We start from the raw sequence: 24,091 nt of genomic DNA, 5'->3' as shown, positions 1-24,091 counted from the left end.
ACTTTCAGACATTCTAGCTTTCTGGTTTGCACATGTAGTAAAAGCTGTTTAGAATCCTTAAATTGGGAACAAAGTTCTGATCTTTAATTCACAAGATGTACCTATGCTAACGGCTAACCCTACCCTTAAATCAACTTGTTTTAATCTGATGTGTTGCTGAAAATTAAGCTACCATTGTTATGCAAAGTTATATTATAGGTAGTCTCAATTAATTGGTTCCTACTCCCTAACCACATTTATGTTGATTGATCCTATTGGCAAATGTTTGGATGATCGAATCCAGCATTTTACCATCTATATATAGCGTCTGTTGTTATGCATTTATAAAGAAATAAAATTATGCATTAACTACTATGTATGACTTTGATGCAGTGATAAAGCTGATTTGACAATTAATCACTATAAGTAAATAGCAAAATACTTACCGATCAAATTTAGGAGCAGATTAAATACCTAATAAGGATTTCAGTATTTTATGTAAGGATATTTGGTAAATACTTACGGGTTTTATTAACAAATTTTGCCCGATAAATTTAATTTTTCTTGTAGTGGATTAGTATCAAAATAGGTCATGGCGTTTGCATAAATCTAGAGGGTCAAGTTTTACATTTTACCATCACAATGTACTGGTATATATTGCCGTAAGTGCTTAATCTTGGCAGATATGTGTAACTGGAATATATATTTCCAATAAAACAAGTAGAATTTTTCACATTACCATTAGGTAGATGTTAATTCAATTCTCAATTATCTCAAATGTACCCAAAAATTTGCCACCAACACAAATAAGCAACAGTGTCACTGCACCTTAATTGATTCTCTATCAGTAACCTAGTCCAAAGTTAGGGCTAGGTACACCAGCTTCTGCTCTATACCTTCAGGCTTTAGCCTAAGTACAGGCAGCCATGTGATACACACACACACATAAACACTTATATATAACAGCACCAAGAGAGTTGAGTGAACCAATAAAGGCCACAGCTCTTCAGGTTTCCCCTAGAGTTCCTCCGGGCACTTCATTGATTACTCCTTTAGCCTTCAATTTAGGGCATAGGAAGCTCACTGAAGTGTTTGGAGGAACTCCTGGAGTTACTTGATACACACATTATACGAAACCGCAAACTCATGAATTATGTTTAATTTGTCAGATCAAATACTTATCACTACGGTTCTTACGGATACTTGACTCTGCTCTCCATCTTCTCTCAGTACCTGGTCGGCTTTTCAAACTCCCACCCAACAATCTCATCCTAGCACCTACCTCATGGCTTACTCTGGTATCAATTGTCAGTATCAAGCGCTTGTCACAACGCTGAAAGTTATAACTAGTAGCGAAAGTTTAATTTTATTTTCTTATACTTGTGTAGCAATCAACGTCATGTTTCGATGGCAGGATGCTGAAATGCCGAAATACCTAATGTTTTCAGGTATTCTATTTTGCGCTGAGTCACTTTTGCTATCAACTTAGCTTGATGGTTGTATAATTTGCAGCTAATCATATTAGCAGCTCTTCTTCATTCACTTCTACACACCTAGGGTTTGTTTTGTGCTTATGATTTCATTATTTTTTTTAGGGTTCGGTTTTAATTTAATGGTGGATTCATGCTTTGGAATTTGTTTTGATCATATCATCTCCTTCTTGGTGGCAGCTTATGGATCTTGTTTTAGCTTGTAATTTTACACAAACTAATTGCTTGTGGGTCTAAAAGCATACTAAAACTTTGATTATTGTTGTAATCAAAAGGGTTTGCTAGCTACCTGGCGAAACCAAACACGTGTATTATAGTATATATGCACATTTACTTGTGTGGTATAATTAATTTGTTTGACTAATCATTTTGATTTCTGGTTAACAAAAGGTGAAATTATTCCTCGCTCCAAGGATCTTCACACTTCAATATGATAGAATGATAGAGGTAAATTACGATGATTCGACGACATTTTAGGTGAAAGGCCAGTGTATAACGATATATGATACCCATGTCACATTGATTTCTTAAATATAGTATATATACTTGTTGTAGATTTCTAGGACTTGAAAATGAATAGATATTGTCTTGCTAAACCAATCATGCATTATATTCCTTAGTCCTTACATGGTAGAGACAATAATCTTTCATCACTACCCCATTTAATTTAGACCTTCCAATTCTTGTTATTTTATACTTTGTATTTTTTAATTGTAGGGAGTAGATGAAAGAAATGGTCATCGATCAAACTTCATCCAGAAATGCAAGACAATATACATCCATTTTCAAAGTCATAGAGTTGATAGGATTTCTCATTCTCTATGTGATGATCGATATTTTGGTTATGAATATGGAAATTAGGTTGAATCATGTTGAAACTTATGTTGTAAACATATTCTTGTACGTGGTTGAATTGGTTTTATTATGTATTACGTAGTATTTGATACTCCGTAACTACTATTAATTATATTTCATTTTCTAATTAAGGTTGAGTGTATAATTAAGGTATATTTGTAATTATACTATATCTATAATTTTGAATGAATGAATATAATATTAATAATACTTTATAAGGGAGGTGTGTACTTTATACTATGGCTAGGTGTACATATTTTATATTATTGATAGGTGCACTTTAAAGTCAAACCATAACTACTAAACTATAAAGTGAATTCTAAACCAAATTAGATAGCGTAAACCATAAATCAGACAAAAACAACAAAATCATAAATTGTAAATTGTGAACAATTTCACGACACACACACACGTATATGTATGTACCACAAGATATACTTTATGATATTGCTAAGTACACTCTATAGTGTTGTTACTTGCACTTAAAATTTAAGTTATTTATTAAAATGTCACCACGTTTTTCCTTTCCCTCCCTTCGGGCGGTTAGATAGACAGCTGTGGTTGGCTCCTAATTCTCTTATGCGCGCAAGCTCTTATTTGATCCAAATTATATATGAATAACAAATATTAAATCTTTATCATAAAGTACCAATAGTGGTGAACTAGTTTCATTTCTTCGAGATTTCTCCCTCCCAATTCCAAAACCCAAAAAAAAAAAAAAAAAAATCACCCCAAAAATTATGTTACACCAAGGGCATATCATATCGTGCTGCAAAGTATAATACAATTTAAGCAAAAGCTACTTTAATTTGTTGTATGTCCAACTAATATCATATCACTATGTATATTTATAAGTGGTAGCTAGCTAGCTTATAATATCCATTTTTTTTTCTTTTTGTAAATCCACTAATGTTCTGGGTCATTTTTCGTCCGTTTAACCGTCTGGGTCCACCCGACTAATCCTTGCTCACTCCGGCAGGTATGGGAGCTGGCCCAGGGAATCGTCGCAACCCAGGCACACAAATGTTTACACTAAAATGTAGGACAACCTTCCACCGATATACCCTTAGCCGTGGGACAAGTAGCAAGATCACAATGTTCAGGGTCATTGGTCCCCCACCACGACACATTTTTGTTCTCCAATCCCACACTGAAATACAAAAACACCGCCATGAATGCAACGCCGGCATCTAACGCCGCCGAGAGAATATAATTATACCTCTGCCACCATTTCTTTCGGTACCTAAAAACAAAGAAATTGAAAATAGTCCCAACCAAAATCCAAGAAGTGTAGTTTAAGGATGTTGCCGGTGGCATTTGGGAGGTTGCACCAAGAAGAACAGGGAGGTTAATGAGGGCAATCCATGTTTGTGAAGGGAATGATTTGTGCATGAGCCATATTAGAATTGGACCCAAAATTCCTCCCAGAAAGAACCAGTTAAGGGCAGAATAGTCTCCGAGAGGGCCAAAAATCCTCTTGGGGCCAACAAGTCCCCATATTACAGATGCATCATAGAAGACATGAGAACCAGGACAAGTCCAAGGACTGTTTGAAAACTTGTCTTGGTGGCATATGTTGTCTATAGAATGTAAGAGCCACCAGGCAACAAGTATATTGGTTGTTCCAGCAATGATGGTTCCAAGGAACTGCATGCATGTAAGTGATAAAATTATTGATATATAGTCATATAGATCATGCTCTCATACCAAATTGAATATTTTATATAGGGCGAGTCTCCTGTGAGACGGGCTGAATATAGATAGAAATGTAATACTTAGGCTGAAAAATGCACTACTAATCAGAAATAGTTGTTTGTTATATTCATAAGAGAAATATATATAATACTTTTTAAAGAGAAATGTAATGTGTTTACATAAAAATATAATATTTAGAGGTTGAACAATTATGTGTTAGAAAAATGTAATACTTGACTGATTGATTGATTGTTACTTATGAGATGAAGTGTAATACTTATGAGGAAATATGTAATATTTTTAAATCAAATGTAATACTCCCTCCATCCAGAATTAGTTGTCACATTTGCTTTTTGCATGCCTTTTAAGGAATTAAAGTAAATGCTATGTGTTTTTTTTTTTCAATTATGCCCCTCACTTTTCTCACTTTTGGAAATAAAAGCAATATAATAAAGAAATTAAAACTCATAAGGGGGATAAATTGAGAAAAATAGAATGAAAGTGGACAACATTTTGGGACAAACTAAAAAAGAAAGTAAAACAAGCAAAATAGAATGGATGGAGTATTAGGGGTTGAAGAGTTACTTATGATAAAAAAAAATGTAATATTTATGAGAAAAAGTGTAATACTTATATGAAAAATTGGACTATCTCCCGAGGATTAATGAAACAATCTAATAAGAAATTTTGCTTTTGTATATATTATATTATATATGCTCAATAACGTGGACCATTAATGGAACTATATACCTGAACCAAGAACATTGACCTCGGAGGAATCTTCATGTAATGACCCAACTTGAAGTCACTAAGGAAAGAAACAGCTTGAGCCGTGCTCATGTAACCATAGGTCTTGAAGCAAACATTAGCTATGGGTCTTCCAGGATAGATCACACCCATAATGTACTCTGTTATGATATTTAGTCCTGGTGTCTGTCTTAACCAAAAAGATATACTAAGGAGAAGAAAAAAAAAAAAAGAAAAAGAAGGGAAAATCTAAAACAACCTTAAAAGAATTGAGGGACTAGGTAGCAGAATTACCAGGTTTGTGGTAGCAGTAATGATACTAATGGGTAGGGTAAAGATGAAAGCAACAGCAGCTGCAAGAAGCAGCCCCCAGTATGGCATCTGGACCTCATCTTTCAAGAAGATGCACATTGCAAGTGAAACAATCAATGTCCCTAAAAGAAGTAGGTAAAACCACCAAGAAGGTATGTCTTTGTACTTTCTCATCAATCTTGTATGAATATCCATCTTTTCATTTGAAGAAGCTCGATATCGATCATAAATCTCTCTGCACACAGTACAATCAAGTTATTGTAACACAAAACTGAAGATCATATTATGCAGGAGCAACTTCAGTCAAGTTAGTCAGATTGTTGACTTAGTAATAGTTAGAAGTTCAACTTTCAAAACAGTGGTGTGTTGGTCTTCTTGATTTGAGCAAGTCAGTTATGAGCAACTTAGGTCGTTTACCTCCTCGTGATCCTTACTAGCTAAGTTTATAAGACTATATTTACCCGGTATGCGGGTTTCCCTGTGTTGGAAGATATCAAAAGGACAGAATAGTCTTTCTCCTTCTACCCTTTCGGTTGTAACCGCATTCCCTCCATTGTATATAAATCCTTTTCCCGCTCATGCTTTTGCAACAACTCTTACCATCAATGAACAGATTCAGTTAGTTTCTTCTCTCGCGTTTCTCATTCTTCACGCTTTCCATCATGGTATCAGAGCCACCACGCCGTGGTTCTTATGCCGCCGCTCTCTCCGGCGAACAGAATCCAGAGAGAGTTGCGACTACTCCAGTCAGTCGTTCTCCGGCAAGGTCCTCGTCCACAAACGCTCAGCAGAGGAGCACAAACCTACAGCAACAGAGAGGTTACAATATGGAGGAACTGGACAATCCGTTCTTCTTCAATGCAAGTGATGGTCCAAACATCATTCTCGTCAGCCCTCCCCTGCAAGGCAGTTCGAATTACGGATCCTGGTGCAATGCGATGAAAATCGCACTCGAAGTGAAGAACAAATGGTGCATCGTTGATGGCTCTATCAACGGGCCGAACGCAGAGCATGTCGTCCAATTCGCCGCTTGGAGGCGATGTAACCTAATGGTATGCTCTTGGATCTATAGGTCTGTCATTCCTTCTATCGCACAAAGTATTATGCATATTCATGTAGCAAAAGACGTATGGGAAGATTCTCTCAATGCGATGCACAGAAAATCTCTATTTTACAGAATGATATAAATAACTTGAAACAAGGAAACATGTCGGTGAATGATTACTACACAAGGTGTAGAACTCTTTGGGAAGAAATGAACTCCTTGAGGCAGATTCCAATTTCTAGATGCAATCCAAAGTGTAATTGCGAAGTAGTTGCTCAGATTTTAGAGGAGTGAGAGACAGATCGTGTTATACGATTCTTGCAGGGGCTCAACGATGAATATAGCACCCTAAAGTCGAATGTATTAGTCCTCGATCCCTTACCTGAAGTCTATAAGATTTTTGTTATGGCAGAAAAGGTGGAAAGGCAGAATGTGTTCACCAATCTAAATTTGAATAGTCTTGAGATCAACCAGGCCAACGCAGTTCATCAAACTCAAGATATTGGAAGTGATGTTATAGCAGCTGTCAATTCCTACAATGGGAAGAGGACTGGAAACACAAACAGGAATGCAAAATGCACATTTTTGCGGCATGAACGGACACACGGTGGATAAATGTTTCAAGAAACATGGATACCCACCGGGATGGATATCTGGTTATAAATCAAAAGGGAAACAGACAGATGCAGTTAACACTTTCTCGTCTAGCTCAGAAGGTTCTGGTTCGACCCTGGATCGAATGGAACGATTGGATCGAATGGAACGATTGGATCGAATGGAACGACTGATATCCCAACTTCAGAATCAGATTGGACAGTCATCAACTGATAGATCAAAAACCACAGCAGCTGTGTCTCTAATCCCAAAGTTCACTGAGGAAGATCCCACAGATGAAGGCAAGTCTTATATAAATTCTGTTTTTATGTCTTCTTCCACTTGGATTCTTGATTCGGGGGCTACAGATCACATTACATGCTCAACTGATTTCCTTAGTGATTTTCGTATTATTCATAATGCTGAAGTTAGCTTACCTACTGGAAAATCTATATCTGTTAAGCATGTAGGCAGAGTTAAATTGAATGAGCAGATCTGGTTGAAAGATGTTCTTCACATCCCATCCTTCAAGTTTAATTTGATTTCTGTGAGCAAACTATTGCAAGACAATCATTATAAACTGATCTTTGAATCTGGACAGTGCTTGATTCAGGACACTCTTGGGATGATAGTTGGTTCAACTAAGGAAATCAATGGCTTATATCTGATGAAGGAGTCACCAAAAGAACAAAGTGTAGGCCGTAATGGCATATTAGCTCAATGTAATAGCTGTGAACTTTGGCACCAAAGACTTGGTCATTTTCCTGTTAACAAGTTGCATCTGTTGAACAATTTTAAAATTCCTGATAATAAAAGTTTTGCTTGTGATGCTTGCAGTTTTGCTAAACACAAAAGGACTCCTTTTCCTTTGAGTATTACTACCTCCAAGGTTATTTTTTATCTAATCCATGCAGATATTTGGGGTCCCTTCCCTGTCTATTCTTTACAAGGGGAACGGTACTTTTTGACGTTAGTTGATGACCATTCCCGATTCACTTGGGTACACTTAATGAAAAACAAGAGTGATGCTAGACAGTTTCTGAAAGGGTTCCATGCAATGGTTCTTACTCAGTTTGGAGTATTGATCAAAACCATTCGAACGGATAATGGAGCAGAATTCAATATGTCTGATTTTTTTACTGAGAAAGGGATCATTCACCAGCGCTCTTGTGCCTACACACCGCAACAAAATGCAATCGTTGAAAGGAAACACCAACACATACTCAATGTGGCAAGGTCCATTCGGTTTCAAGCCTCCTTACCTCTTGAATTGTGGAGCCAGTGTATATTGCATGTTGTATATCTTATAAACAGACTGCCATCACCGGTTATTGAACTCTCAACTCCATACTATAGACTCTATGGAAGGCAACCAGATTTAACAAACCTCAGGGTTTTCGGGTGTTTGTGCTATGCTGTTAATCTGTCAAGTCACAAGCACAAAATGGCACAACGCAGTAAGAAATGTATTTTTGTTGGTATTCCTGCCCATACCAAAGGATATCTAGTCTATGATATCAATGAGAAGGTCATCTCTATATCTAGGGATGTAAAATTTTATAAATCTTACTTCCCTTTTGCAGATTCCTCCACAGGTACTCTTGAAACTGCATCAAGTGATCCCTCACTTCCCATTATTCCCATTGACAACCGGTTACACTATGAACCAGTGAACACCAAAGTGAATATTCCTCCTGAAGTTAGTGATGAGGATGAGGAAAACACTCACAATAATTCTGCATCCAGAGAAGTCATGAACTCAGCAGACATTAATGGCTCATCATTCCGGCAGAATCTTTCTGATGAAATGCCCAATTTCCACAATGACTCCTTACAAGGGATAGTTCAAAATGAATCCTCACAAGTAGCAGATGATGACAACATTCGTATAACACAGCCAAGAAGGTCTGAAAGACCAAGACGGGCCCCTAGCAGATTGCAGGATTATATTTGTGATGTAGTGATCAGCAGAGGATCATCTCCACATCACTTATCTAATGTCATTTCCTTTGACTCCTTGTCCCCAGCACACAAAGTTTTTTCCATGGCTGTAACATCAATTAACGAGCCAAAAACTTACTCTCAGGCAGTCAAAGAAAAGCATTGGAAGGAAGCCATGGATACGGAAATTCGGGCTCTGCAGGAAACAAGAACCTGGGACTTAACCACTCTTCCCGCCGGAAAAACACCAATCGGTTGTAAATGGGTGTACAAGATCAAGTTGAAAGCTGATGGCTCTGTTGAAAGGTATAAGGCACGGCTTGTCGCAAAAGGCTATACTCAACAATTGGGGATTGATTATGTCGAGACCTTCTCACCGGTAGCTAGGATTACCACAATTCGAACATTCCTAGCAACTGCAGCAGCAAGAGGTTGGCACATCCACCAGTTGGATATCAACAACGCCTTCTTACATGGCGACCTAACGGAGGAAGTCTATATGTTGTTGCCTCCCGGATTCCAAACTGAAATGCCAAACCAAGTGTGCAGGCTGCGTCGTTCCCTTTATGGCCTAAAGCAGGCGAGCCAACAATGGAATGCAAAGTTGAGCAGTGCACTATCCAGCATGGGTTTCATCCAATCAAAAGCTGATCCGTCGCTGTTTACTAAAGGTCGGGAAAATAATTTCATTGGCGTTCTTGTTTATGTCGATGACATATTGGTTATAAGCCCCGACCTGTGTCTGATCGAAGATCTTAAAGTATTTCTGGACAATGCATTCAAAATTAAAGATCTGGGGACCCTTGGATACTTCCTTGGAATCGAAGCACAGATGAATAATTCAGGCTTGAATATCTGCCAAAGGAAATATGCACTCGACATATTATCTGAAGCCGGCTTCCTTGAATGTAAGCCAGTCAACACTCCAATGGTTCCAGGTTACCATCTTGCCCATGGTGACGGTAATGTTCTTGAAGACGTCACTGCTTATAGAAGGCTCATAGGCCGGCTGCTGTACCTCACAGTAACAAGACCGGACATATCTTATGCTATCCAACAACTAAGCCAATTTGTCGATGCTCCTACTGACAAGCACCTCACTGCTGCTCATAGGGTGCTTCGATACATCAAGGGAACTCCTAGGCAGGGGTTGTTTTATCCCAAAGACAACAGCTTGCAACTGAGTGTCTTCTCAGACTCTGATTGGGCAGCGTGTGTGGAATCTCGGCGCTCCATTACGGGTTATTGTGTTTTTCTTGGATCCGCTCTTATATCCTGGAAGTCCAAGAAACAGGCAACCGTATCCAGATCCTCGTCGGAAGCAGAGTACCGAGCCCTTGCATCTTCAGTCTGTGAAGTACAGTGGATTATGTATCTGTTAGCAGACTTACAATTATCTTTGCCCAAGCCAGCCACTGTCTTCTGCGATAATAAGTCAGCGGTAGCCATGGCTGAAAATCAAGTTTTCCACGAACGAACGAAGCATATCGAGATCGATTGTCATCTCGTTCGGGAAAAGGTGGCACAAGGATTAATCAAGCTCATGTCAGTCTCATCATCTAACCAGATGGTCTTACAAAGCCTTTACCTGTTGCCCTATTCAAGGTTTTTTCATCTAAGTTGGGCATCCAAGACTTGCACGCGCCAACTTTCGGGGGGGTGTTGGAAGATATCAAAAGGACAGAATAGTCTTTCTCCTTCTACCCTTTCGGTTGTAACCGCATTCCCTCCATTGTATATAAATCCTTTTCCCGCTCATGCTTCTGCAACAACTCTTACCATCAATGAACAGATTCAGTTAGTTTCTTTTCTCGCGTTTCTCATTCTTCACGCTTTCCATCACCCTGGTTACTCAAAAGATTTTGTGTAATAAATGTGTGTGCAGAAAATTTGAAGGTGCCCATAGAATTTTATGACATTTTGGTTGTTATTGAGAAATAATGAAGATTTAACTATTCTGAGATTAAAATTTTAATATTTAATTTTTTTAAAAATATTAAGAATTATACTAGTTTGATTATTATTTAAATAAAAAAATAATTTAATTAAAATTTGACCCCATCCGCGGAAATTCTCATGGGGATGGGGAAAGATTTCTCATCCTTAACGGGGATGGGGACGGGTTGGGTAGGGTTTCGGGGACGAGGGCCGGGGTATACTCCGGATCCCAGTCTCGCCCTACCCCGTTGACATCCCTATCCTTATTGGCTAAGGACACAAGGCTGATTTACTTAATACATACTCATATATAGATATAGTAGCAACGCGTTTTCCTTATCACTCAAAAGAGGAGATGATATTATATTGACAAGCAAGAAAACAGTCATTACCTTCCATAAAACACTCCAACATGAGAAAGTGTAGATGCAACTGTGGCAAACCCAAACCCATAGGTCAAAGTACTAAACATGATGCTCAAGTGGATTTTCCCTTGCTTAGCATATTCACCTTCATCAAGCTCAAACTTCTCATTCACAATGGCAGATATGTTATACAATTGCCCTTCTGCAGTAAACAAGTCCGAGGAAAAGATTGGAAAGCTGTTCGCATTGTACACATTAAACCCCCAATAGAACATAGGAATCACCACATACACCGCAATCACATAGCCAACAAAAACATTTGCAATGGCAAAAAATGGACTCACAAGAGGACTGAACAGAAATGAGGCTATTGTTGACCAATCTAGTGTTAGTGCCCCAAGGCCCAAACCATTCATCCCAGAACCAATCTGTTGTGCAGTCACAGATCTGGGAAATGCCCAGCAAACCCAAGAAATGCTTTGCAGGCTTTGGAAGAGATAACCAGGGAATAAGTACCAACAAAAGCTACAAGTTAGTGCAATCACAAAGAATTTTGAACGGGACATATACTGCTTCTTGTCATCTTCTTCGTTTTCCTCTTCATGAAGGGTCCTGTGAATCAAATATAATGGAGTTATGGACTAGAACCTTAAAATTACCACTATAAGTTTTGTGATCATTTAAGCTAAATCTAGGCAATTATACCATGGACTAGTGACTTGGTCCGAAATGACATTTACATTATGTGTTTGTAATTAATAAAATCAATTGTTATATCATGGACAATGGTCCACACTGTATTGTGAATCCTAATTCAAAAATTGTGTTTGTAATTAGTACTGTCAAAGTGGGCTCGTCCGTCTGACCGCGGGCCTAATTTCTGACGGGTTTTTGCGGACCGGCCTGTTAGGCCCACTGGTTAAGGTTCATGCAACTCTAGCCCGCCCCACAAGGGTTGACGGGCCCAGCGGGCTTTTGTTTTGTTATATATATAGGGCTTGGCCTGCAAACAACGCGGGTTACAAGCTAGGCCCGTTCCTTCACGAGCTATCTTTTTTTGTAGCCCTAACTCACCCCAATGCGGGTTTCCGCTCACTTTGACAGTACTATCTGCAATTAACATATTAATTACGTGCATTAAGATCATTTAATAAATTATATGTCTGTAAATAAATTGAAGGTACATAATAATTTATTAACTACAAACACTTAACTTCATATTATATATGTTTACAATTAACATATTATATGTATCTGAAGTTAACATATTATATGTCTTCAATTTATTTACAGATCAGACGCATAAGCTATTAACTGCAGACGCATAATTTGAATTTCATTTTAGATCAAGGTTTATAATACAAGATGAACCATGGTCGTCTATAATATAACTTTACAAATAGAATATGCACCTATAAATAAATTGAAACTACGTAATATGTTAATTAGCTACATGTACATAATTTATTAACTATAGAATAATATGTTAACTATAGTAAGCATATAATTTATTAATTGAAAGTATATAATATGATGACTGCAAATATATAATCAGAATATGATTTTGAACTAGGGTTTATCATCTATAGTATAACAATTGATATATATTGACAATCTATACCGGAATAGTGAGATTTGGACGAGGTTGTTTGGCCACCACATGTGAGCTGGCTCAACTACGTATTTTCTTAGAAGTCCTGCCCATCCATATCCAAGAAGCTGCCATAATAAGTCACCACATGAAGCAAAAATAATAATAATAATAATAATAATTAATTAGTTGATACTTGTGGTTTAGTGGCATCCGATTGCACCCTCGTGGGAGGGGATTCGAGCCTTAATGGAGGCGATATTAACTACAGATACTAGTTAATAGTGGTGCAGGTATAACTTCTCGTGGAGTTGTGCAGTTATACCCTTTAAGCATACAAACACAAATCAGGCACCTTAAGTTTTAACACGACACACCTTCACCATATATATATATATATATATATATATATATATATATATATATATGTAAAAGATAAGATTAGATAATAATTACCTGTGTGGTAAGAATAAGAAGCCAACCAGTGAACAATGAAATTTTCCTCCGATAAAAAGCGATTATAATGTTCACAATCGCCACCCCAAGAGGAATTCCATTTCCAAAGGAAAACCCCGCGTTCGCAAATATGGTGATGAGCACGTGTTCCTTCATGTTAAACGGCCCCGGGTTAAGCGAGAATTCCCGGGCCCCGAACCCGGGAACCCGGAACTTCGCCGTCGGCAACGTGGCGGCCATGAACCGGCCGATGGGGAGCGCGGCCACCAGCGCCGTGATCTGGGTGACGATCAGCGGCTCTTTCCGGTAAGCGAAGAACTGGTTGAGGAAGGAGAGGAGGACGCAGGAGAAGAGTCCGAGGACCCACATTCTGAAGGTCCATATTGGCAGGGTCGGGTCGTCGGTGTTGGGTACGGTTAGCCGGACCTCCTCCACCGGAGAAAGTTCGTCTTCGTTTATGCCTTCTTCGTAGATTTTCGGAGCCTCCATTTCCTCAGAACCCATTGTTCTTTAATCTTTAGTGTAGATAAATGGAAGAGAAAGGATATATCATATATGGTAGAAAAGGACTAATTAATCAGCCCAATTAGAGCTAGAAACGTAGAGATAATCCACTTGTTGGTGTTTGCGTGTGTTTGTATATATATATATATGGAAAAGTCTCCAGTGTCACACTATGTATAGTTAACACAGTTCCAGATGAATGTTTTTTTAGGCAACATTGTATAAAAAAAAATAAAAAAAAAAGGAAAAATAGTCAAATAGGCCCCTAAACTTTACACCAAAAGTCAATTAGGTACCTAAACTTTGAAAATGGTCAATTAAACCCTTTTACATGTCAAATTGAAGCAATGAAGCCCAATAACCGGTAAATGACCTGTTATTTACAGGTCATTTAAGTTCCGACGACGGCCTATTTGACTCTTTTCCCTAAAAAATTTTATTATAAAATCGATCTTAACAAAAAAAAAAAAAAAAAAAAAAAAAAAAAAAAAGAACAAAAGCAACTGACACTTATATGAATCAATCAAACCGAATCAGTCAATAAAAATCTTTAAGTATTTGAGTGGTTGGTGTGGCATAGGCTCGACCGACAGCCCTTATACTCTTGGGCAGCGTGAGCGATGGGTGTGCGACAACGTCTCTTTCAGTCTTTGTGAGTTCAGTTCTTGACTTCCAGAAACAATAAACCCTTTTTTTTTTTAATATATAATAAGTAATATTATATATATATATATATATATATATATATATATATATATATATATAATACTCCGTATATCTTATGGCCTATGGGTCCCCTATCGAGATGGGCCCTGGACAGGTGGCCACCCTGAACCCTCCTTAGGGCCGGCCCTGAAAAAAATATAGGATAAGAGTTGTTGGGTGATGAAGAGTTGTTGAAGGGGATGAATAAAAATATAGAAGAAGAGAAAATGCCAAAAGTGTTCTAATTGGGAGAGGTAAATGATCTCATTTATTCAAAATAATATTTAAAATTATAAAGATAAAGATAGAAAAAAAAGTTAAGAGACTACTAGCTTATTTTTGAAACGCACCTAAGGTGTAGTGTTTCAAAATAAGCTCTTATTTTAAACTACTAGCTTATTTTGATAACAATATAGCTTATTAGTAACTTAAAATAAGTTATAAGGTCCTAAATAAGCTCTGACAAAGGTTAATCTATTAATAAAAAGCCAAAAATTGTGAATTTGTGCAAATACTATGGACTTTGTGATGCTACCAAGTATAAAAATCATTGTGGGCAAAGTATACAATTCTTAACAATAACATTTTAATTAAATTTATTCTTGATGCCATCACAATTACTTTCCTCATTTTAATTAGAGTTAACATTATATTAAACATATACTACCAAAAAAATAAAGATATTTGATGTGACAAAAATAATGTGACGTAATCATGATAAAAATGAAATTAACATATAATGTGACAATGACATGATTACAAATTTCTTGTTAAGATAAATCATTTATAGCTTTAGGTCAAGTAAATAAAAATACTACTTGGATTGTCAAGTTCTATTCCTTACTTTTACTCTCTCACTCGAAACTTTTGTGTTAATATTTTACAAAATAAAGATAATTTATTATCTTTTGCCACATCAAAAAATAAAATTGAGCCAGAAAGAAATCACTTATTCCCTTGTGGTCGTATGGCCAATGAATTGGATAAGCACTTTGATTACTACATTGTCTTTTTATACTGCAACTATTGTTATTCGCCTGTCGTGTTGTCATGTTTGATTATTTGACAATAAAACATATCTATTTTCCATTTTTTTTTATTTTGTTTAGTTCTTTTTCTTTTTTTTTTTCAAATTTTATATGAGCATTAGTATTTCATTCTCCATTATCTAATTTCAATTTTAAGAAATATACAAGTAAATACATTTCTATTTTTCTTTTTCTAATTAATTTTTTTTTAGAAAATAAAGAATTTCTTTGATTAGTAAATATGTACACACAAAATCTCACTACAAGGAAATATTAATTAGAATCCTACAAATATATATACATCTTAAATACATGTAAATTTTGTTGATTACTTATATCTTTAATTTTATTTGTAGTATTTCTCTGGAAATTAAAGAGTTGGAAAATAATGGTGTTCGTTGGATATGGGACGACAAAAAATAAATTTTTGTGGATAATTTTGCTAGATGCTAAGCTGATCACATGCTTTGTAGAGAATATCTATCAATGGAAGAATCTTTGAAGATTCCACGAAAGAGTTAAGATTATGGCCCCCCAAGAGACAATGCCCTCTCTTGGAATTACTCTAATTCTCATCATTAATTAATTGACTTGTATTAGTGTTGGATTGAGAGAGATGTTTCATGTAAGAATAACCTCTGAAGTAAAAATGCGGACTAATACTAACTGTGGATTTGGGATGATTAATGGTTTTGAAATAAGAGGTAAAACGAAATTATATTTTGATAAATACAAAGAATATAAATATGGCTATAATGTAATAGAAAAGAAATAGAATACAAATAATATTTTATTGTTCAGATTGAATTGATCGTAAAATTACATAAAGGATTGTATTCGAATGTTTGGTTAGTTGAGAAATCTATTATTTTATTTTTACGATAAATATTATTCTGTGAAGATCGAAATGATACAATTTCACAAGCTTTATATGCTTATTATTAATGACTTAATTAGCACTTATTTGCAACAACATACATGCTTTGAACATAGGCCTGTAGTTTTGCCCTGCTTCTTGCACGCCTCGCCGCATTTAGCCTCGTCCTCACATTGTCCCAGGAACCTGGTGCTCTGTACTGATGGCGGAGGGCATACCGACCCTTCAACTTTTAAGCCCACAACATCTGTATGTATGTGTATATATATATATATATATATATATATGAAACACTTTTGAATATAATGTAAATCACTGAAATAAAATAAAATCATTAATCAAGAACTTTGTAAAATGAAAAAAAAATAAAAATACCAGCAGCAGAAGAAAGCAGTGCAGATAAGAGAAAGATAATGGCCACCAACTTAAAGGAAAGTGCCATTAGTCTTCTTGATTTTCTCAAATAAATTTTTACTTTCTTTTAACAAATATATGTAAATGAACCTGAAAGAGTTCATACATTTAACTCTCTGTATATATATGTGTGTATGTTGGTTCAGTAATAGAGACGTATTGTTTTTGTCCTGTTTTTAAGCATGAAAATCCTTAAGCATGACTCGAAACGTGTAACAAACACGATAGGCCCCCGGAGGGCCTAGCACCTAGGGCGCATAGGCGGCGATTAATCGGTATCACATGTTTCGTGTATTATTTTATTTTATTTTATTTTTTATTTTTTAAAAATATGTTTAAATTTTTTTAAGATTAATACTTATAAACTATTTAATACTTTAATAATTAATGTTAAAATATTAAATATTAACCTAAAAAATCTCGAATTTGAACAATTTAGGATTATATCATTCAAAAAGACGTTATTTTGAGTGAAATAACCCATTAAAAAAGAACAATAGCTAATCGGCCGACTAGGCGGCCTAATCGGTGCCTTGTCAGTCTAGTCGGTAAACGCCTAAGCAACCTAGGCGATGCTTAGACAGCCTAATCGGCCGGCCACCTTGACCACCAATTATGGTGATATGATACATTAGGCAACCAACCGACGCCTAACTCCTAAGCGTCGATTAATAGATGCCTAGGCGGGAATTTTACAACACTGTTAGAGTGCTAGGTGATAAGTGGAAAGTAAATTCATACAACAAAAAATAGGATGATTTAGTAAAAGTTTCACTTTGATTCCAAAAGGAGGCATCAAGCAATTAAACTGTACATTTGATCTATGGTTGAAACAACTTATGAAAGAAGGAAAAAGTATGAAAAGTCAACTATAAAAGTTCATAAAGGGATTGCCATCCTCATGTCATCAGATCATATACCTTTCAACCACTCAGTACTTTTTGTAATAAACTCTATAGCTTCTTCAATAAAACCCGGTTTTTCAATCGAGTTTTGATCGACTCACTACGGCGCCACTGCATTTTCACTCACGAGGGGTTCACTGATCACAAGCAGTTCGTTGGAGAGACCCGTGAAGACAACAGAATCAGTCTCGATAGGCTTGCACTTTATCAGGGCAGCGGGAACCAAATCCTCCTCCTCGAGTGTTCGGGCTTTCTCTCCCGCTGCAGGGAAACATGGTATTACACGGCGTTTAATCAGCACGGGATGCAGAAGTTCAAACTCCAAGCTTTGTTCCTTCAATGCAGAGCTCACAAACTGTGTAGGAAAGAATATCGCAAAGCATTGAAGTCAATTCAATAAAATCCTATATACGGATGATCAGATACTACATTGTAACAGAGTCAGTAGTGTTCAAAAAAAAAAAATCCTATATATAGATGCATATATGTATGGATCGGGCAATTTACTTTCACTAGATCTTGTATCAAATGGATGTGATTTCATCACATTGACTCGGGTAAGGTCAGCCAATTTATACGTAATGTCGTAATCAATGAATGTAATGTTCCTATCTGTAAAGAAGGGAAAGCAGCCTCCCTAACGCATTTATTTCAAACGAAAATGGCATGTATCCTATAAGTCTATAACAAGAAACACAGGGAAAATTTAGGAAAGGTAATTTGTAATGTGGATTTCGGTCATTTTCATTCCTTGTACAGTTATTCAAGAGCATCATTAAAGAAATGAATATTCACACATCGATCATAATAACACGATTTCTATGTTGAATAACCAGAAAGAAGGTATGTTTTGCATATTGACGAGATTGATCTAAAAGAACTAACCTCATAAAGGGAACTAGTTGGCTCCGATGGCAAAAACACTCCTTGAAGTACCACTCCATCTGGAAATTGAATACGGATGACAGTTTTTGTATACTTCTTTTTTGTAGCTTTTGCCAACTTTTCCTTGTATGATTTAGGAATCAAAAGTTGGGATTCTTCGAGCTTTTTCCTCCTCATTTCTGCCTCTCTTCTCAACTCCTCACGTGACAGGTTGAAAAAAGAATCGGGCAGCTCAATTTTAGCCGCTACACTTTCGGGCACAGCAAAGAACACCCTAACCTAGTGGATTAAAGAAAATTGAGCTATCAAAATACAAAGTCAATGATAATAATCTAAAAATAAAAACTGTTGGACAAGAACAATCCATCATAGGTGCTAATAGGGTATCTTGGGATGAATATTTCAGTGATCAATCTAATGTTGTGTCCAAGGGAACTGCAGAATGACTAATCGGTACCCAGTGCTGGCTATGTTTGGAGAATGAGAAACATACCCTCGTTTTGGAGTTTAGTAGGGGGCAAACTAGGAAAACTACGAACAAGGGAGTAAGAGAAGAAAAGGGAATTGAAAAACAATGTTTCACTGGTTCTGAGGCTGGTCATGAGGTCATCAATAGAGCATAAATTGGTAGTCGTGGTTGGATAATGACAACGAAAAGTGGTTATGTTATGTGCTCACGTCATGGGCAAGAAAACATAAAAGAAAAGAACAAGAGTTCCAACCATGCCTCAAAATGAAGCCAAAAGATACTATACATAGTAACAAATCATAGAATGTCTACAGTTTCTTATCAAATGAGTATACTAACAAACAATTGTCCATCTAATATAATCTTGTCCGTTAAATATACAACTAAATACATAAAGTGAAATATTGAACAAAAGCAAACAGTCTTTCTAATTTCAAATAAATAACGCAATGAAGCACTTAATATATTTCAAAGAAATTTATACTTTGTCATTTCCTAAGCCACCTCTTAACATAGAAATTTCATAATTACTAATTCACGGGAGAGAAAATAGATAGGTGGACATATTATATTTCCAGAACAAGAATGACAGATACAGTTGTAACCTAGTGCTTTAGTAATTAATACATGGTCTATCAATACGAAGCAACTCTACTCACAGCCATTGTTCATCACCACAACATGAAAAATTACATGGTCTATCAATATATTGTTCATCACAGCAGCATGCAAATCTTTGAAGCAATTCTACTCACAACCATTTATTCAAAAGCATTTATCTTTGATTATAATCTTCTAACATCAAGATTCCAGAGTACTAATTATGGCAGTAAAATGCAGGAGCATAAAAAAGAATTAACTTTGTTACCAATGCACACAAGAACAGGCATACCTGTCTATCTATCTTCTTCGGTTCAGCTGGTTCTTCTGCCTTAGCAGGAGCTTTCGACTGAAAGTTCTCGACTTTTTGGGGCTCGAGCAACGAAACCGCCTTCTTAATCAAACCGATTCCTTCTTCAGAAGGAGCATCCATTGCAGCCCACATTTCCCCACCTTCATCTTTCAATCCAAACCCCACAAACTCCAACAGCTCCACACCTCCAGCCACATCGGCAATCGCCTCCTTTATCTTCGGATTCCCCATCCTAACTTTCCTAAACTTTGCATTCCCGGGTTCCTTCACGATATTCCTCAGCAGCTTAAGCACGATTTCGAGAGACCCTTCTGAGGGCTTCCCAGAAAGATAAGTGGAAACACAAGCTTCCAATTCAGTTTTCACCTCAATTCCCTTTTCGCTTATCTCGGAATCATTGGAAACATTCACATTGCTCACTCCGGAGCTCAAACAGCTCTCCACATGAGCAGACACCTCTTCCTCGGACCCGTACCCTCTTCCACATACAGGGCATTCGATCACATTCAGCTCATAACCATTAGGGTTTCTCTTACCAGACGTAATCAACGAACCATAAGGATCAAATCCACTCCTCGCTTCAACCTTCGCCTCCTGATCAGCACGAATTTCAGATTTTCCCTGGATTTTTTCCTCCGATTCAACCCGAATTTCGGGCTTTTTCTCAGCTCTTTGCTCCGAATTACTCGACTGCTGAACCGCAGGTTTAGAATTCGTAGGTTGATTCGGCCTCGGATTTGAATAACTCGAAATGGAATTGGGGGTGGGTCCCGACGAAGATGAGCCCAAAACTCTGCCTTGACCCTTGAATTTGCCCGAGGAAGAAGAAGAAGAAGAAATCTGATTGTTCACTTTCTTAATGAACCCTTTGAATTTATCCTTCACATCATCCATTTCGTGAACACAAATGATCAAAATCAAGTCTTGCTTCAAGCCAAAGAAAAAATCAATGAAATTTCTGATCTTTTAGGTGGTGGGTATGAGTAAAAGTGCCTGATTTTCTGAGAAAACGAATTCGAATCTGTATAAACAAAAAGGAAGGGAAAAGAACAAAGAAAGTGGACTAAGAAAGCAAGGAAAATGGTAGGGTTTTGGCCATTTTAGAACTGAGAAGAAGCAAAATTTTAAGAATTGTAAGAAATTTTGTTGCAAGAAATCTGGAGTGGAGGGTGTAAAAATGGCGCGTTATGGGCTGTCAGACCCAATGGGATCATGCCAATTCAGCACGATTGTATTTGGGCCCCACGTGGCATCTGTCATCAACCTGTAATATTCTGGTTAAGTCTACATTTAGGCTGTAATAATATTTTGTAAATTTTGTGACAATATTACTATATTAGTTTAAACATTCGAGAATTTTCCAGTCTATGACTTTTAAAAGAAAAATACACTAAATGAAAAATATTTGTTTTTCTAAAAATATTTTTTGAATTACTAAATAGATCTTTAGGTAGAAAAGAGAGTGTGGCACATAATTTTTATTTCTTTTTGGGTACTAAATTATAAGAATGATAACTCATTAATTTAAATAATCATTATAAGACACCTCATTAAGAATAAAAAATAGAGTATAAAATAAGAGTAGAAATAATATTACTCCTAACTAACACATTAGAATTTTTTTTAATTAGATGACGAAATTACACTATTAGTACTTATTTGACTTTTTATTTTCCATTGTTCTTAATCAAAATTGTTAATTTTATTTTTTAATAAAAAGTTCAAAAATCCAAATAGTCGACTCCAAGATGTCATTATTTGGGTTTCGAGAAATCAAAATTGATCTCCACAATTTCATCAACTCAACAACGTACGTAACGTTTAGCGATTTTAATTGCATTGAATTCTCAAGGTAAGTCAATAACATAGTGTTTGGTGGTAGATAATACTATTAATAGAATTTACGTGTGCATAGGGGCAACTGTTGTGTGGATATTATAATATGCACACACGAATTTTAAAACTTCTAATTGCATATAGTACATGTCCCTTATGTACATGCAAATTTTGGACTCTCAAATTGATCTCATCCATACATTTATTTTTTTTAATGCACTAGATTGGCTCTTTTGAACTCATGGGAGGGTAGTTCTCATATGATCACCGATTGAGACTATTTCCCGGAAAGGCATCATCCGTATGAATGGTCGGGTCATTGGCCTCTTGTAGTCCTTGGCAGAACCTGACCCAGTCCGACCACTTTGCTTGGGTTGGGAGGTCTATAAAGGGCTAAAGGCACCTCTGACCTTATCGACCCTTTTGGTATGCATTAGCCAAGTCCTCATCCGTTATCAAGCTTCAGAGCTCGGTAAGAGTAAGACTTGTAGCCTAACCAGACTCGCCATGTGTGAGGCGCTGATTCCGCTTGGCATTGGGCCTTTGCATATCCTCCACATGTTCGCCATGCTGAGGGCACGGAACTTGTCTTTTTCCCTTACCTATAAATACTGCATTTATTGAAGAGATAGGAACTTTTTGGCTATTACTCAAATCAGTAGCTAAACTTCAGAGGTCTAAAAGCCCACTGCCCGATCTCTCGAGGTATAGACTTTGACTCGATGTCATAGCGCGCTAGATCGGTCCGATTAGCCTTTGTATCTAGTTCCAAAGATCCTTAATAAAACTAGAATTTTATGGTATAATCGTATTTATCGTTATCTATATATATATATATATATATATATATATATATATATATATATATATATATAAAGGATCATGTGCGATAATAGGCTTCAGGTAAAAAATGAGGTTTAATCTCAGTCCTTGATCTAATCAAAATCAAGGGTCCAGATTGAAGAAAATTTTTAAAAACACGCTGTGACAATTTAGTCATTTTTCGTATTGTTGAAGTTAAGGTGCATAGTTTATGTTCTTAAGGTGTCGATTTAATACTTAATTAAATTGCGTGATTTTTTACTTAAGGTGCGTCAAACTAAAGCTGAGCGTGTGACTTCTGTGCTTAAGATGCGTTAAGTTTGAGTTGAGTAGTTATTTGACGTTTTATATTTTTTTTTTTCATTTTTCTTCATTCAAAATGAGTATTTTTTGTTAATTTTATTTTTTAATAAAAAGTTAAAAATCCGAATAGACTTAAAGATGTCATCATTGTCACAATTTCATCATTGTTTGGGTTTGTAGAAACCGATCAAAATTAATCTACACAATTTCATCAAAGTCAACAACATAAAGTTTGGTAATTTTAATTGCATTGAATTCTCAACATAAGTCAAGTCAACAACGTAGCGTTTGGTGATAGATAATATTAATGGATCGAATAGAATTCTCAAAACATCTGGACTCGACCGGGTCAACTCATTCCTGGTTTTCGAGCTTCTCAACTCGCTCACTCAGCTTCTCCATCCGCGCCACCATGTGCGTGACGGAGTAGAGCAGCCAGTAGAACACCAAGGCGGCGCCCACCAGCAGCCCATTCCGCTGGCTCTTCACCACCGCCTTCTGGTACCGCAAAAGCTCCGCCGCGGTGCACGCCTCCCCCGTCAACTTGCACCTATAAAATAATTGAGATATAAAGTTACAAAATAGACGTTTACTGAAACTGATGTTATAACAACCTTAACAACGGACACGAATCAGAATTATGTGCTGAGTCGAGTTACACATGTAAAATAATTGAGGTATAAAATTACAGAACATAAGTGTACTGAAAGTCTGAAACTGATGTTGTAACAACCTTAACAGCAGACACGAGACAGATAATAAATAATAAATAAATTAAATCAGTACCGAGGGCGAGCATCGTGTTTCCAGTAGATGTCGAGGATCAAGAAGAGGCAGAAGGGGACGACGGAGAGGAAGGGCTTAAGGAGGCTCCGGCTGCCGGAGATTAGACCCTTCCGGAGAGGATTCCCTACCGGAAGGGTGAGTAGAATGACCATCACCGCCTCTGCGCCGGCCGCCGCGCCCACAACCACCCACTCTAACGCCATGCAATACAGTGTTTTTGATTATTTATTTATTTTTATTTTTATTTTCAATTTTGGTTATTGTTTTTCTCAGGATATTGTGCAATATTCTGACAGCGAGCAGTGTTATAGGAAGGCAAAGAGGATCGGAATGGATTTGGTGATGAGTCAGCAGATGGGAGAAGTTGACAAGTGGCAATTAGATGACATGTTCATGCACACGTTTTGCTACAAATGTTACAGGTGGCAGCTTTTCATGGAAACTATAACTTTGTCATATGTTGCAATATCATCTTTTTCTTTATAAAATTTAAATTCAATTCTTTCTCGATTCTTTTCACAAACCAGGCTGTAAGTTCAAATTTAAGTTAAGATCATTTTTCCCAATAAAACTAATATTTAAAAAATAAAATAATAACCCATACATACTACAAAGACACAATCGTTATACCCTGCA

At 36.7% G+C, this 24,091-nt stretch overlaps 3 protein-coding genes across 3 annotated transcripts; all 3 read right to left on the bottom strand.

The window, feature by feature from the left end:
• Positions 1-2,938: 2,938 nt before the first annotated feature.
• On the bottom strand, positions 2,939-13,613 carry LOC116003550 (oligopeptide transporter 4-like). Its single transcript, XM_031243444.1, has 6 exons — positions 13,009-13,613; positions 12,583-12,680; positions 10,989-11,573; positions 5,061-5,313; positions 4,770-4,952; positions 2,939-3,971 (listed from the first exon to the last, which is right to left on the bottom strand). The coding sequence occupies exons 1-6, from the start codon at positions 13,510-13,512 to the stop codon at positions 3,357-3,359; spliced, it is 2,238 nt and encodes a 745-aa protein (XP_031099304.1). The 5' UTR covers positions 13,513-13,613; the 3' UTR covers positions 2,939-3,356.
• A 3,678-nt stretch (positions 13,614-17,291) lies between these two features.
• Positions 17,292-20,861, bottom strand: LOC116003551 (plant UBX domain-containing protein 2). Its single transcript, XM_031243445.1, has 3 exons — positions 19,688-20,861; positions 18,327-18,605; positions 17,292-17,796 (listed from the first exon to the last, which is right to left on the bottom strand). Exons 1-3 carry the CDS (start codon positions 20,600-20,602, stop codon positions 17,542-17,544), a joined length of 1,449 nt encoding a protein of 482 aa, XP_031099305.1. The 5' UTR covers positions 20,603-20,861; the 3' UTR covers positions 17,292-17,541.
• A 2,110-nt stretch (positions 20,862-22,971) lies between these two features.
• LOC116003517 lies at positions 22,972-23,658 on the bottom strand. Its single transcript, XM_031243409.1, has 2 exons — positions 23,456-23,658; positions 22,972-23,219 (listed from the first exon to the last, which is right to left on the bottom strand). Exons 1-2 carry the CDS (start codon positions 23,656-23,658, stop codon positions 23,024-23,026), a joined length of 399 nt encoding a protein of 132 aa, XP_031099269.1. The 3' UTR covers positions 22,972-23,023.
• Between the last annotated feature and the right edge of the window lie 433 nt (positions 23,659-24,091).

The sequence above is a fragment of the Ipomoea triloba genome, chromosome 14 (assembly GCF_003576645.1).
Source record: "Ipomoea triloba cultivar NCNSP0323 chromosome 14, ASM357664v1".
Lineage (NCBI taxonomy): Eukaryota > Viridiplantae > Streptophyta > Magnoliopsida > Solanales > Convolvulaceae > Ipomoea > Ipomoea triloba.
The sequence above is the reverse complement of the archived record's forward strand: the minus strand, read 5'-3'. Positions and strand labels throughout refer to the sequence as shown.

Bases quoted from the DNA above. Each gene is read 5' to 3' on its own strand.
- LOC116003551 (XM_031243445.1), bottom strand. From the start codon at position 20,602: ATGGATGATGTGAAGGATAAATTCAAAGGGTTCATTAAGAAAGTGAAC. The intron at 18,606-19,687 runs GTATGCCTGTTC...TTAATCCACTAG, and splicing joins CGAAGAAGATAGATAGACAG to GTTAGGGTGTTCTTTGCTGT. The intron at 17,797-18,326 runs GTTAGTTCTTTT...TTTCCTACACAG, and splicing joins CAACTAGTTCCCTTTATGAG to TTTGTGAGCTCTGCATTGAA.
- LOC116003550 (XM_031243444.1), bottom strand. From the start codon at position 13,512: ATGGGTTCTGAGGAAATGGAGGCTCCGAAAATCTACGAAGAAGGCATA. The intron at 12,681-13,008 runs GTAATTATTATC...TTATTATGGCAG, and splicing joins TTCTTATTCTTACCACACAG to CTTCTTGGATATGGATGGGC. The intron at 3,972-4,769 runs GTATATAGTTCC...ACATGCATGCAG, and splicing joins GGTCAATGTTCTTGGTTCAG to TTCCTTGGAACCATCATTGC.
- LOC116003517 (XM_031243409.1), bottom strand. From the start codon at position 23,658: ATGGCGTTAGAGTGGGTGGTTGTGGGCGCGGCGGCCGGCGCAGAGGCG. The intron at 23,220-23,455 runs GTACTGATTTAA...ATTATTTTATAG, and splicing joins AAACACGATGCTCGCCCTCG to GTGCAAGTTGACGGGGGAGG.